The following is a 14880-nucleotide window of genomic DNA, read 5'->3' as shown; positions in this document are numbered from 1 at the left end:
CGACGGCTTCACCCTGACTTCAGCCCGAAGTGGAATAAGCATGCAACATTGTCAAATCATGACCACGCCGAATATTTATTTTAAGACTTTCAATTTCAAGACACGCGAGAAGAAAATAAACAATGAAATGTAGCAATTTTATTTGCAGCGGTTTTCAAGTAAAACATGAGCACATGATGACGCTTTACGACATTACACTTCCAAATACAACCTCGTTATTTTTATATTATCGTGAAAGAAAATTGATCATCGTCTTTTCCTGAGTAACTTTTTCAAAATGAGGGATCATTGAAATTTCGTCTAACGACACAAACGTCGGTATATGTACTGAATTCGTCCGGACGTCTCACATCCATCTGGCCTCCTTTGCCACTTTTCCTGGCGATTATTTTCGGCATGGAATAAAGCAAAGAGTCCTCGTCACTCTGAGAAAACAAGTCATGCGCGTCACAAGAAGAAGGTAAAATGGGAGCAAACAAGCCGAGAATTTTTTTTGACTGACCTGCTGGACACCAGTGGATGTTTCTTCATGGGCTTGCGGATGAGCTGCATATTAGAGAGAGAAAATGCATCAGTCACTAGGGAGAGAGCCGTCGCTCGGAGGTCCCCAGAATAATATGTCATAACATTTGAAAAAATAGATACGCTTTTATAAAGGGACCGCCACACCAATCAAACAATTAGTCGTCCCTCCCGTAGCTATGGGCCAATTAAAAGCTCTGATGTGATTATGATCGATTATCACATAAATCTGATATCCCTGCATTCATGGAGGGTTTTTTTTTCCCCCAACAATAAGTGTCTTATGACAGGAATAAAGGTCTATATTATTTTTAGAAAATAAAGGTGCCATATCTTGAATAAAATATACTTCAATGTCACAATATTACGACTTTCTTGGAACGTCTCGGAAAAACTCGACTTTTTATTCCGACAAAATGCATCTTTGTTATTGTTCAATAACAGAGGACAGTTTTTGGTTTTTGGTTTTTCATTCTCCGGATAATATAGCATTTTTTTTCTCTAAATGGATGAATTTGTGATGTTATGATGTGTTTTCTGAAAAATATATAAAAAATTTAGGCGTGCACGTGCTGGTCATGTTTAATTGCTGTGTACAAATCCGAGGAGCTCCATGGAAGGATTTCTACCCGGATCAAAAAATCTGAAAAACCTTGAGTGATGATTATTAATGTGCAGAATCTCTTACCTCTGCAGCAAAAACATGTTTGGGTCATGCTCTTTTTGATGAGGAAGGCTAAAGAGATGACGCTCAGGGCCAAAGCTGCACCCAAGACATAGATAAGATACTGGAGTAAATCACACCCATCCGCATTTTGATCTGTATGATACAAGAAAAACAAAGCAAAAAAATAATTGACACATGAAAGCACACAATTGATAATACTGAAGACGAAATGTTTACCTTTTTTGGTGAACTCTCTTGCGCGTCCCATAAAAATCTCCCCACATGCGGCCACGGCACAGGAGTACGTTCCGGCATCAGAGGAGCTGAGGTTTTTTGAGAATGCATAAAAGCATTTCTGCACCGAGTCTTTTTTGACCTTTTGACATTCTTCATGAGCGTAAATGAAGCTGGGATGTGCCTCGTCTGTACCAGATCTGAACCAGTATACTTTGTGTTCGTCTGTACATGTTTTATTCCCAAAGGGGCGGAGGACCGAGCACCGTAAAGTCACGGACGGTCCTGAGCGGCTCTCATCAGACCCCGAGTCTTGAGTGGCAGCAGCTGAGTTCATGTAATTGTCTATGAACAGAGATGGAACAAATGAGACATTAGATTTCATCCCAAAGCGTCTTACCTACTTTACCTTTGACCTGAAGAAATGTTCCACTCAAAAACAAGTTGGCGTCCCAAATAAAAATTCAGGAAAGGTTCCAGAAACAAGTCTGATCCAAAGAAGACTCCCAAGGAACTTGTTGTCACGGGGACATTTCAAAAAAACACTTTCCCCAACTGTCGTTGTCGCTGTCGTAAAGTTGGTCGCAGCGACGCATTCTGAGCAGAAAAAAAAAACAGCTGTTAATCAGGGTGATGGACATTATGCACATCCGTTGTCCTTCAGCGTGGACTTGCCTCCATCTGGGATCAGCAGGAGCAGCAGGTGAAGAAGCCCCGTCCGCATTTTGTCTACGTTTCAGCAAGATAAGTGAACAGCAAATCCGCCTTGACAGCATCAAACGTTTACTGACTTGAAACGAATCACACCAAATGGGAGGGGACGATTAGACAGACATTTCATTGGCCCGTTCCTGTGCTGGCCCGACCCAGTGGAAATATGTCCACTCAAACTCAACTAAAAGTTTGTTCTGAAAGTGAATCCTCTCTTTGAACTTGATGTCATGTATTTTCTTACTTCATACTTCAATCAGTATTTCTCTGCGAAATGAAACACATCCACAAGCTCATGACTTAATAATCTACGAAGCCTTTGTGCTGAATTGGATGTTCTTTATTATTTGTTTGAATGACATTTTACAATTTGGTTTTCCAACTGTAAAAATAAAATAGAACATAGAATGAATGAAAATCAGCATTGAAATGTTGACTTTCATGCCTTTTAAATTGTTATTATTCAACCCATTCAACAAGTTATACGCAGACAACACTGGTGGCACACTGACGGGATCCGCATTTTCCTTTTGTTGCAAAAATAGCCTCTGACAAGACATTTATATGACATTTTCAAAAACGGTTTGAAGTGAGTTTGATGTACCTCCAAAACCTAATCAATCGCCATTTGCTAGCCAGAGACTGAGCTGCACTGTATTTGTTTACGGAGTAGTAGATTCAGTGCGAGGCAGCTCCACTTCCTGTCGTTTAACAAAATATGTTCCATGTGGGTACTTGATACACCTCTGTACTGCAGAACAAAAATCTGAATTAGAATATGTGTAATTTTTTGTAGCTGTCAGTGTCCCACTTTTGGGTCCTGAGCTACAAATTGAGAATCACTGCATTAGAGTATCCAACATTTTTTAACGTTAGCGATTGTCACTGCCTAAAAGAAAGGACATTTTTCCAAATTTTGTGGGGGGTTTTTTCAATGTTTATAATAGTGCGTCTTTTTGTAGCGCTATTGGCTGTTATGAGGACAAGTGGTGTGTTGCCATACTTAACGGGTGCTCTCTCGTGTTCAAGTTAGGGAATGGTCTTGGTCATTCCAAAAATGTCTTCCGACTGATAAATGCCTTTGTTGTTTTGTCTGTTTTAGATCTTTGTCTGCCTAAGTTCTGAAGGGCCTCATTTTGGTTTAAACTTTTCTGAAATTGGTGGACAAAATGTTTCTGTAGACTTATAGTTTCATTCGGTGACGAACATCACCGTAGTCCCCAATGCCGCGCCGATTCGTTTTTGGCCAAGTCCAGCCTTTTCATCGTGACCGTTATGTTTTGACATTTCTGGTCTTTGTAACCTCTAACGAAAACAAAGAAGGGTTCAAACAACTTCAGCAACGGTATTTTTAAAAATCTGAATTGCCAGTAGTCCTAGTAGACTGTGTTGTTATGGGAAAAAAAGACCTTTTACATATAAAATAACCGGTGGTGAGAGAAGTGTGAAGTACTGTGTTTCTGACTCGTTATGATCCCACACACTTCCTGACTGGCCATAGGTGCAAAAATGTCACCGCGTGGTCTATCTGCATCATCACCTAACATGTGTTGTTCTCACTTGTGTCACCACAATACAACTGAAATAAATAACGGCACATGGGAATCTTGAAGCAAGCAAATCTACGAGGCCCGTTTTGCCGATTCTTCCATTGGCTACATTCCGTTCATGTCAGTCCACAGAGTCAAATGAGTCAGAGAGACATTGCGTACACGGTCTTAGCTCTACTTTGCTTATTTCAGAACCCCACCTTGTGACTTATTGGGCACCTTCACAGTCAAATCTGAGTCGACATTTATACCGTAGTACCATACTATGCCATCGTTAGATGCTCTTCAGATGACATTTTACCACACCAAGTCAGCCAAGCAGTCATAAAGTTAGCTAGCCACCCACGTAACAAAATTGTTGAGACACAAGGACATGTTCAACTTGAGGCCAGACCCTTTGAGGAGCTGTGCTGCATTGCGCAATAATTCTTTCTACATCATTCACTGTTACGTTCACCCTTTCACGCACGCAGTACTCGCTGGAAGTAACGTCACAGACCACCAACACGGACAGATGGGCAGAAAAAAAAAACATTTCCCATAATTTATATAATATTTATCCTGCTCTTCTATAATTAGATACTGTCTACATGTATTTATATTTTGCATTTTTATTTACCGAAATTCTTCTTGGGGACTTGTGGAGCAACACGCTAGTGCCCTCCATTGGCCAGCCACCACCGATAACACTAAATGTGTAATTCTCTTGTCTGTGGTGATTCTGGGCAAGTGCCATTTATTTGCAGTCTGGATGTAGACGAGTGAATGTCTCCTCCTCTGTTATCGCCAATAGCACTACAGAAAGGCATTAGATTTGTCGCTCGTCGTTTTTTGGACTTTAAACATCTTTGGAAGGGTCGGTAAAGTTCCGAAACAGAAGTGGACATTAAGAAATTCTTTAGCCTTTGTGTATTGTAACAGAGGATGTTGATGTTTGTTCAATGTTTATTCAAACGCCTGGGAAGTGTTTGAATAAACTGAAAAAAAATGCATAATGTGTCTTCCATCCGTCCATTATCTGAACTGCTTTGTCCTCACGAGGGTCGCGGGCGTGCTGGAGCCTATCACAGCTGTCTTCGGTCAGTACGCAGGGGACACCCTGAACTGATTGCCAACCAATCGCAAGGTACACATAGATGAACAGCCATCCGCGCTCCCACCTGGAGACAATTTAGAGTGTTCCATTAACCTGCCATGCATGTTCTTACAATGTGGGAGGAAACCGGAGTACCCGGAGAAAACTCACGCAGGCACGCGAAGAACATGCAAACTCCACACAGGAAGGCCGGGGGCAGAATCGAACCCTGCACCTTTGCATTGTGAGGCCGACGTGCTAACCACTCCTCCCCACTGTGGTTAGCTGTTTGACTGAAATCCTTTATCTTGGTGTGCACAATATAATCTTTCCACCTTAGCAGAGGTCTGTGCTCACAGCTCTCCTGAGTGCTTTTCTAGTTTCAAAAAGAGATTTTTACTAAACAACCAATAACTACAGTGGTGACTAGTAAATGATAATAACCCCTCAGACAAATTCTAATGTCTTTGGTTCTTTCTTCCATGTATTAACCTGCCCTCACGTTTCCTGTTGATAACCACCCTTAGCACTCTTCTGAGTAAACAGACTTAGTGGTCAAAAGCCCACCACAAACAGCTTCCATCTGTCATGTAGGTGCTGCACATACAGCTCTGAACAAATGTGAGATCACAAATGTGAACGCATGCATGACATATGAACTTGTTTGCAACCTGGGGTCGTGTTGGGGGGGGGGGAAACTTTAAGATGCAAAATACCTTATCCCAAAAAACATCCTTCATTTGGGCTCCATTTTGGAATATAGAACATGACGTGGAATACAGGGTTAGCATAAGCATGCTTGAATTTAGTTCCCTGAGTTTCTGTCAGTCTTTTTTGGGTCATTGTGAGCTGTGAGTATGTGAGCATACGTGTGCTCCTGTCATGTTTTGTTTCCTGTTGTAGTTTTGTTTGATACTTGTGATTTACAGGCATTTTTTGATTCCTTCGACTGAGTGTTTTTTCCATTGTACTCCTGTGTATATTTTTTGTTAAATACATTTTGGTCACTCCACCCTGCTCCTCCCTGCCTCCCTACTTTTTGGGGTCCTCCATCTACCACTTTTTGCAAAACGTGACAATCTGTCAGAGATATTCGCTCAGACGGTCGACAAAGGCTCGAACACAGGAACAGATTGTCTTTCTCTGCCGGCAGGAGGTGTAGTTTTCTATGAAGCCACTCCGTGTGCGCTTCTCACTGACACCTGACCTCTGCCACCTCTGCCGGCCCTTTTATTGATTGGATATGCAAATTACAAGTAGTATATCAGAAAAACACTCCCATCTTCATTAACATGCCGCACCCCTGGGCGGCCCAATTGGGCCACCCCTCAGCAGACCCCCTAAGACAAAGGATTCCCATAGAACCAGCACCAACATCTATAAACTAACAAACACGTAGACATTTTAACGAGCGACGTCTCCCTGAATTAAGACGTCGGTCACCTGGCTCATGACCCTTGCTCATGACGGAGCGTACAAGCACTCCCTTCCGTCCAAGGTTAAATCTTCCTTTCTAAGTTGTCAGTTAACAGACGCCAGTGTGTCTACTAGTGAGGGTTAAATCTTTTCTCTCTGAGATAAGGAGCGCATGGTCAGGTACCAGGCACTCGGGTCCTCACTGCTTCTCTGTGCTTCTAATATGTGCAAGATGTTCCGAACACAAGCATTTCGAGGTCAATCAGGGATGCAACAAGATGAAACTTTAAAACATGGCAACATTGTACTTTCTATTCTAACACAATCTCAGCAAATAAACTTTCGCAACACTTGTTCGCACTTGTTTTAATGTTGCACAACTTGGCAAACGTCTGCTTTCTGCGAGGTTGAAAGCCGATCTCGCCAATCTCGTCTCTCGAGAACGGAAACCTCATCACGCGAGATGACTTAACGCAAGATCAAAACAACAATGGCGGCGATTGTCGAACTGCGGGACTGCGTTACTGGAAAAAAAGATGTACCGTAGTTGTTTTGTTTGTTTGTTTTGAGTGAGAAATTTCCTTGCGTCCCAAAAACGCACATTTTTTGGAACTGTGTGTCCCGCGAGAAAATTATGCGTCGAGGACGCGGGACGCAGAGGTAACGAGATGACTGCATTACCAATGAATGGTCAGTCAAAGTAACACTTGAAATTTCCTAAACTATGTGTGACACTGTGGGGTGGAATATTTGCCACAAAAAAATAAATGTGAATAACTTAGATTTAAATAGTTTATACCGAATTTGAATTTCCTCAACTGAAGTGGCTCGGATTATGGATGGATTTGTATATTTTAATCTGAATCATATTGAATAACTGAATCTGAATTGTACAATTTGAATTTGAAAAGGATTGATTTTTTTCTTTGAAACTGTATTTGATCCTCACTGAAAATTAAATTATGTTTATTTTCATAGTCAGTCTTACAAATACAACACTTTTCATTTCAACGTCAGATTTTTTTTTTTTTTTTTAATTCAGGTAACAATTTTTAAATTAACTTTTTCGTCAAGTATGAAGTATCCGGTTCGTATCGCAGCAAACTGAATCAAAATTAATTCCATTATATTTCGGCGCAGAAAGGGTTCTTTTTTTTGGCACCACCTCTGACTGCACAATCACCTACATTTTCACGAAACTCATATGCACACGGAAACTGCGTGCATGGGCAACTGTGGTCAAAGAGCGTCGTCGTTAACTGCGAGCGATGTTTTTCTTGCTTCTTCTTTTTCCTTCTTCTTCTTCTTCTTCTTAAATGGCGGGTGGCAGCTAGCGTTTACGGTGCTACTGTGTCGCAGTGTGTAGCAATACTTGACTGTTAGATATTTAAGTACCTATGAGGAATAAAAAACAAAAAACACGAAAATTCAAAACTCATACCTTCTTTCGCTGACGTCAGTGGACTTCACGTTTAATTTGTGTGTGCACATGAGCGAGCGTGCCCAAGAATTAGTGTGTGCATGTGCCAATGTGTGTGTGTGTGTGTGCGTGTGCGTGTGTGTGTGTGTGCGTGTGCGTGTGCGTGTGCGTGTGCGTGTGCGTGTGCGTGTGTGTGTGTGTGTGTGTGTGTGCGTGATGAATAGAATTCCGCATCCGTCTGCGATGTAAAACAATGGCTGTGTGTAGAAAAAAAATCTGAAACTGCATTTTTGTCTGGTTGAGAGGGCATTAAATTGCCCTGACGTTTCCTGTCGATAACCACCTTGAGCACTATTCTGAGTAAACAGACTTAGTGGTCAAAAGCCCTCCACAAACAGTTTCCATCTGTCATGTAGGTGCTGCACATACAGCTCTGCACAAATGTGAGATCACAAATGTGAACGCATGAATAACATATAAACTTGTTTGCAACTTGGGGTCGTGTTGGGGGGAAGAAGACATACTTTTTAGATGCAAAATCCCTTATCCAAAAAAAATCCTTCATTTGGGCTCCATTTTGGAATGTAGAACATGACGTGGAATACAGGGTTAGCATAAGAGAAACTCTCACAGCACACCATGAAATAACAAAGACATAAAAAGCATATGTACTTAAATAATGATGATCTCATCTCAGTTTACTCGCAAATTGGCTCTGGTCCTGCTTACTTGAACACCAAACTGATATCCCCGCAAATACTCCCACTCACTATTTGCAGATTACATTCATACGTTTATCTGATACACAAGTACTGTAAATCAAAGGTACAAATTTGGCCAGCTTGGTGAACTCCTAAAAATAGGTTTAATCTCTGTATTTCCATCAGTGCAAAGGTAAGACATCATAACAACGTAGTCAGGAGAAAGATTCTCATGCTTTGTAGAGCCGAGAGGGAGAGATCTGTTCCCACGAGTGGCCAATATAGCAGCTGTGGTCAAACACACGACAGTTTTGAGACCGCCGGCACTGCCAGCAGACATTTCCGGGAAAGGCGTGCCTCACGTTTGACTTCCATTGTAACATAAATACGTTGAATATTAACTCCAGTTATCAACTCATAAAGTTGACAAGAGCGGCGTTGGTACAGCGATGATGAATGGCCAGGCCACCACACCTTGTTTGTCTGTGCCAACAGTCAACACTCACAATGGCCAACCCCTTTTATATGAGGCTCTTTGAGGCCATACAAGTGTGAGTTAGATCACGAGACAACGCATTCTAATCATGGAAACGTTTTGGTACATGGTGTGTCTGTGGAGCGTCAATGTCGCTGCTTTCAACCTGGATATCCAGAGGGTCATGGAGAGAACGGGACCCCAGGGCAGCCTCTTTGGGTTTTCTGTTGCTTTCCATCAACAGCTGAGTCCCGCCAAAAGGAATTTGTGAGTCTGTGGTGACATTTAATATCTTGAATTCAGTTGAGTTGAGTTCTTTAGTATCCTATAATGTCCCAAAAGGAAACGTGGCTTGCAGATAGGTTAAAAAGACAGTTTAGAAACAGTCAATGCAATGTACAGCCGTCAAAACAATTTAAGGAAAGGTACGCCATACAGGCAGGAATGTATGATTGACATGCTAATAAACTGAATATAATAGTTAAATGTGTCTTTTGTGTGTGTAAGGCTTGAAGGAAAATCTAATTTCGGATGGATTACTGTAATGCACTTTATTTTGGAGTCAGTTGACCTCAAACGTCTCCAGTTGGCTAATAATGCTGCCTTGGCCTCTAACTGGAGCATGAAAGAGGAAGAACATCACTTATATTCAGGCCTCCGTCCATTAGCTGTGAGTTTATTTTAAGATCCTGTTATTTGTTTTGAAATTGTTGAAATGGGTCGCGCCTCAGCTCTCTCTGAGCTGCTCCATCACTACTTTCCTGCCTGGTGCTTCATGTCAGATGGGAATATAGCATTTTTGTTTATGGTCCCATTCTTTGCAATGACCTTGCTCTGCACATTAGACAAACCCCCTCACTGTCCATTTTATGTGGACTGATCCTCTTTTCCGTCACCCCGGTGCTGCTAGACTAGGCAATAAAAGCAAAGCAGATTGAACAAAATATTGGTCAAATAGGAACATCTGTTTACTGTCTACATTCAAATAACTTTAGAAATAAATAATAATTCCACTTTGTGTTTGTCCTCAGGTTGCTGGTCGGTTCCCCGAAATCGAAACATCCACACCTGGGGAATGTTACAGGCGTGGTCTATCAATGTGATCTTAGTGTGTCTTCCGAGCATTGTCAGCCCATTGACTTCAACCACGAAGGTTGGATTGCGCTTTCTAGTGTATCCACATGACAGTTAGCCGTAAAGACGAACTTCAAACAAATTTCTGTCATTACAGAGTTCCTTGAGAGCAACGGTATAAACGGCCAGTGGATGGGAGTCAGAGTGACAAGCCAAGGCCCGGGTCAAAATGTCATGGTGAGGAAGCACACCCCATTCCTACATCTAGACCAAGTGTTCTCAAGGAGCTACTGTATGTTATCCGGTGATTTTTGTCCTGGTGGAAACTTCCCAGACAATAACACACACGAAGGACCTTTAGTCATATCTACAAACACTTGCTTTTAAAAACAAGACAGCCATAGTGAAGCAAGAAACTGTACACTGCGATGGTTGTCAGAATTTTAGCGGTTCACAAGGCTGACTTTCACCAGCTCCAGATGAACTTCGACCCAGTGACTGTTGGTTTATACATGACTAAGTTTTCTTAACATGCTCCTTACGATTGGAGTTCAGAGTGTAGCTCAGCTTTTTTTCCATTATGAACTGGAAAAGTCTCCATCTTTCCCATTATCATAATCATCATGTCAACAGTGAAGGACCCGAGAAAATGAATGGGGAGAAGCCCCCCCCCCACCACCACCACCACTTTCCATTTGGAGTGAGCCCCCTGGAAAATATCTACCTCAATCTGAAATGTGATCAGGGAGGATGACCATCAGATGACTTGGAATCTGGACTGGGCACACCATGCAAGGCCTTACTCTGAAATTATTCCCAGAGAAGGGTCATCAGCAGCTTTCACCCAAGCACACCCTGAAAGAGAAACGATCGCCAGGCTCCAGTGCTGTGTGTACTGAGTCAAGGGTTCTCAAACTTTGGGGTCCAGGCCCAAACATAAGCAAGACAGTCGGTACACTCTTTTATAAATGAAACAAAATGAGCATTTTTTTTGTGTGTGTGTGTGTGTGTGTGTGTGTGTGTGTGTGTGTGTGTGTGTGTGTGTGTGTGTGTGTGTGTGTGTAAATTATTTTGCAGACAGCCACTCTACCGTTCATGGCCTCTAGTTAGAGAACCACTGTGCCAGCCAATAATCCTAACATCTTTCTCTTACAGACTTGTGCTCATCGGTACCAGCAGTGGAGCCCAAGCCCGGGGCTTTACACGCCTCGCCTGGTAACGGGCCAGTGCTACATTTTAGGAGACGGCCTGCAGGTCGGGACAGAGGAAAGGACGTGGAGAAGAGTGGTTTGCGATGCCGAACACCTGAACAGACGTCAGAAAGACCAGGAGTGGTTTGCGTACTGCCAACAGGGTCATGGTGCATCTTTTGCTAAAGACAACCGATCGGTGGTTTTCGGAGCACCAGGCGCTTATCAGTGGAAAGGTCTAATATAACGATTTGATTACAGTGGAACCTTGATTTACAACTCCAAAAACTTGTAAATTGGGGCTCTTGTAAGTCAAGGTCCCAGTGTATTGTTGTTCTCATTGTGCAACATTTTGCAACTCTGAACGTTCTCGTGGGATTCTGTCAAAAGGAATAGTGCGGACGGAGCTGCTGGACAACCTGGACATCTTTGGTGAACTTCCTCGAGAGACCGGCAATATTGACCAATTTAACTCCAAACTCATTCCTCTCCAAAGAAACAGCTACCTGGGTTAGTTTGCCACCCGAGGATCACAAGGAAGCCTTCACTTTCCTATAATTTGTACTCATTCCAGGATTCTCCACTGACTCTGGGATGACACTGCTCCAGGGAGGTGAGCTTACCATCGTATCGGGAGCCCCCAGAGGAGGATACAGCGGTCAGGTGGCCTTTCTTAAGGCAGACCCTTTGGCAGAGAGAAGCTTGTCTGTCGAGTTGGTCCTGTCTGGTCCGGGGTTGGCCTCCTCCTTCGGATACGACCTTGCCGTGGTGGATCTCAACAATGATGGGTTTGTTTTGTTGCGAGATGTACTTAATGATCCACAGCGTTTACACGTTGTATTACATCATGAGAGTCTTAATATTTGGACAATGCTACCTTGACTTACGAGTGCATCAACTTCCGAGTTTTTCAAGTTACAACCCATCACTTGGTCAAATCGTCAAATGCATACCGGTAAATACAAAATGAGAACACTCACAAGCAGCATCTGGAGACCACAATTCACACCCAACCGCTCACATGCACACTAGCCAGCCAGAACGACTCCAGCTTCTGACATCAATGAGTACGCCATTCCCCTTAAAAGGCATGCATCCAACACACAGATACTACAGTTCATGCAGTAAATAAGCTTAAAGCCAATTCTTTTTTTTATTTATTTATTTTTTTACAATGCATTGTTTTTAAAGAAACTATTTTTGTTGGATTGGACACAATGGAATTTCAATTCAATTTAAATGGGGGGGGGGAACTTATTTGATACAAGTAAATTCAGTTATGATGCTTTATCACGGAACAAATTGAACTTGTTGGTCAAGGTACCGCTGATAGCAGTTTTAAGAGGTAGTTTGTAATGACGATCCTACCACCAGGTGGGAGGACCTTGCCGTGGGAGCACCCGAATTCTTTCTCAAAGATGGTGTGATTGGCGGAGCGGTCTACATCTACATCAACAACAAAGGGAAAAATTGGCAGGAGGTGAATCCAATTCAAATCCTTGGCCATAAAGATTCCATGTTTGGACTCGCAGTGGAAAACATCGGCGATGTCAATCAAGATGGATATAGAGGTGGCTGTCATTCTGTTTCACGAACTCAGTATTGAGTCAACACATAATGTTTTGCTGTTGTTAATATTGAAGAGGATTAATGTTTACAATTTGAGAGGAAATGTACTCGTAATTTTTAACACAACCCAAACCACAAGATTATCGCTCAGGATCATTTTTACAAAATGCCCGACAGGCAGGCTTTTGCTTAAATTTAATAGCAAGGGAGAGAAAAAGATCTAATCCAGCCCAATTATTGGTGTGTGCGTGTGTGTGTGTGTGTGTGTGTGTGTGTGTGTGTGTGTGTGTGTGTGTGTGTGTGTGTGTGTGTGTTAGTTACTAGATTTGATTGTGACAAAAGTTTATGTTATTATCTAGTTCCTCATATATTTTTACACACAAACTTCATAATGACAGACATTGCTGTGGGAGCGCCATATGACGGTTCCGGTCGAGTTTACCTCTACTGTGGCTCATCAAGTGGCATCAACAGAAAGGCAGCGCAGGTGCAGTTTGAAGTCACATTTGGGAATATAACTGCTGAATTTTGATTTAGGGATCACTGTTTTATGAATGATTGTCAACATTTTCATGTTTACTTTCAGGTGCTCTCGCCAGGTTCGAAAAAAATCACGCTGTTTGGATATTCTCTGGCGGGTAACTTGGATATTGATGACAACCAATACCCTGATTTGGCTGTTGGATCACTATCAGATATGGTCTTTGTCTACAGGTGACACCGTTTGGTTTCAAATCTTTGATGTAATTCGGGCTGAGCGATTTTGATTTTTTTTCCCCTATATTGCAACTATATATACAGTACTGTATACTATTGCGATTATCTTTTCAAGGTCCTCCTCCCATGTATTTTTTAACAAACACAAGCAATAAATAAATCTGTCTTCCAATCAAAGATATCAGATTTACTCCAATGAATATTTTGGTTTTATATGTTGGGATTACATTAAAATAAGGCAAACAAACCATGAATATAATATGAAAGACAATTTTTCCATCGAATTCAATTACAGTTGTTAATTAACTAAAAACTTTGACTCGCAGTCTGTTTGGCAATCACAAAGACAACTTTGCAAAATGCTACCAGACAAGCTTGGCGGAAACTTGAGTCGGTAAATCATTTACGTTTACAACAATCACAAAAGCTTAATTTATCTAGACACTGTATCAATAAATAAAGTAGCACTTTGTTTACCTCAAAATTGCAGTCTCTGCAATTTGAAAATTGCATTCATCAGCATTATGTCACTTTGAAATTGACAAATGTTCTAAAACTAGTTCGAATACAGTGCAAGCTTGACGACCACCACACCAATTTAGGAGTTTTCCAAGTTATGAGCTGTGAAGATTTTGTGACGCTGCCGCTAGATGGCGTCAGATGGCCACAACATCTCTGTCCATCATCTGGCTCACATTTGAGAAACAAATCAATTCAGTTCCGAGTCATGAGGCGAATAAAGCTCGAAAGTCAAGGCACCACATTTTTTATGACCTGATTTCAAACATTCGTGTGTATCTGTTTCAGAGCTCGGCCTGTGGTCAGTGTCAGCAGCACTCTCACAATAACACCAAATGAAATTGACGTCTCAAAGCAGCAGTGCAATCAGCTCACATGGTAAAAAAAAATGCAGGAACCAACTGCTTCTACGGGTTTTTAACTTTGTTGATTTGACGTTATGTTCTCCCATCAGTTATTTTGCAGTGAAGGCATGTTTTACCTACTCGGCACATCCAGCGTCATTCAACTCCAAACTGAGTGAGTTTTCTGTTGGAGGATTTTTGATTGATATGGCACTGTTCTTTTTCCTTACTTGAGTTCAAAAGGAAAACAAATCAAGACAAAAAGAACTCATCTAAACTCTAAATTAACGCTTTAAATTCTGTAAACATGGATTGATTTTATATATGTGCCTCAATATTTGCATGATTTATTGTGTTTTGAGATGGTAACAAGTAACACTGCATAAATAATCCAAGTTGCAATGTTATTACCACAAAAAAAAAAAATAGAGAGAGAGAATACGTTTGCGTAAAGGTTCCATTGTTCCTCGGCAGCAATCAGATTCTCGATCGAGGCTGATGCAGCGAGGAGGAAATCCAGGCTTCCCCCTCGAGTGGACTTTCTGGGTTCATCTCAGGGGACATTGGAGCTGCCTGGCCAAGGGAGCAAAATCTGTGTGAAAACCAAGCTCCGACTTTTGGTAATGTTCCACTAAGTTCTTGAGTGTGTGTGTGTGTGTGTGTGGGGGGGGGGGGGGGGGGGGGGGGAGGTTTTTT

General features: G+C 41.9%; 2 protein-coding genes across 6 annotated transcripts in view; one reads left to right on the top strand and one right to left on the bottom strand.

Annotated features, from left to right (window-relative positions):
* Window positions 1-53: 53 nt before the first annotated feature.
* On the bottom strand, window positions 54-1860 carry LOC109511917 (uncharacterized). Its single transcript, XM_019863300.1, has 5 exons — window positions 1833-1860; window positions 1427-1768; window positions 1175-1342; window positions 503-546; window positions 54-425 (listed from the first exon to the last, which is right to left on the bottom strand). The coding sequence occupies exons 2-5, from the start codon at window positions 1758-1760 to the stop codon at window positions 273-275; spliced, it is 699 nt and encodes a 232-aa protein (XP_019718859.1). The 5' UTR covers window positions 1761-1768; window positions 1833-1860; the 3' UTR covers window positions 54-272.
* A 6858-nt stretch (window positions 1861-8718) lies between these two features.
* The window catches only part of LOC109511967 (integrin alpha-6-like), a 14416-nt gene continuing 8254 nt past the window's right edge, over window positions 8719-14880 (top strand). For 2 of the 5 annotated variants that reach the window (XM_019863382.1, XM_019863380.1), the window contains exons 1-12: window positions 8726-9038; window positions 9803-9924; window positions 10003-10082; window positions 11001-11271; window positions 11426-11545; window positions 11610-11823; window positions 12410-12606; window positions 13003-13091; window positions 13191-13318; window positions 14129-14218; window positions 14295-14359; window positions 14659-14804. In XM_019863382.1, coding sequence (XP_019718941.1) covers window positions 8881-9038; window positions 9803-9924; window positions 10003-10082; window positions 11001-11271; window positions 11426-11545; window positions 11610-11823; window positions 12410-12606; window positions 13003-13091; window positions 13191-13318; window positions 14129-14218; window positions 14295-14359; window positions 14659-14804 — 1680 coding nt within the window. In that variant the 5' untranslated portion in view covers window positions 8726-8880. Of the gene's footprint in view, window positions 9039-9802; window positions 9925-10002; window positions 10083-10395; window positions 10794-11000; window positions 11272-11425; window positions 11546-11609; window positions 11824-12409; window positions 12607-13002; window positions 13092-13190; window positions 13319-14128; window positions 14219-14294; window positions 14360-14658; window positions 14805-14880 lie in introns of those variants that run through there. The other 3 variants (XM_019863385.1, XM_019863381.1, XM_019863383.1) reach the window with 3 other exon arrangements.

The sequence above is a fragment of the Hippocampus comes genome, unplaced genomic scaffold (assembly GCF_001891065.2).
Source record: "Hippocampus comes isolate QL1 unplaced genomic scaffold, H_comes_QL1_v1.1 scaffold381, whole genome shotgun sequence".
Taxonomy (NCBI): Eukaryota; Metazoa; Chordata; class Actinopteri; order Syngnathiformes; family Syngnathidae; genus Hippocampus; species Hippocampus comes.
The sequence above is the reverse complement of the archived record's forward strand: the minus strand, read 5'-3'. Positions and strand labels throughout refer to the sequence as shown.

Coding starts and splice junctions, on each gene's coding strand:
- LOC109511917 (XM_019863300.1), bottom strand. CDS start 1,760: ATGAACTCAGCTGCTGCCACTCAAGACTCGGGGTCTGATGAGAGCCGC. Junction 547..1,174: donor ATTAATAATCATCACTCAAG/GTTTTTCAGATT, acceptor TCTAATATGCAG/CTCATCCGCAAGCCCATGAA. Junction 426..502: donor CATCCACTGGTGTCCAGCAG/GTCAGTCAAAAA, acceptor TTGTTTTCTCAG/AGTGACGAGGACTCTTTGCT.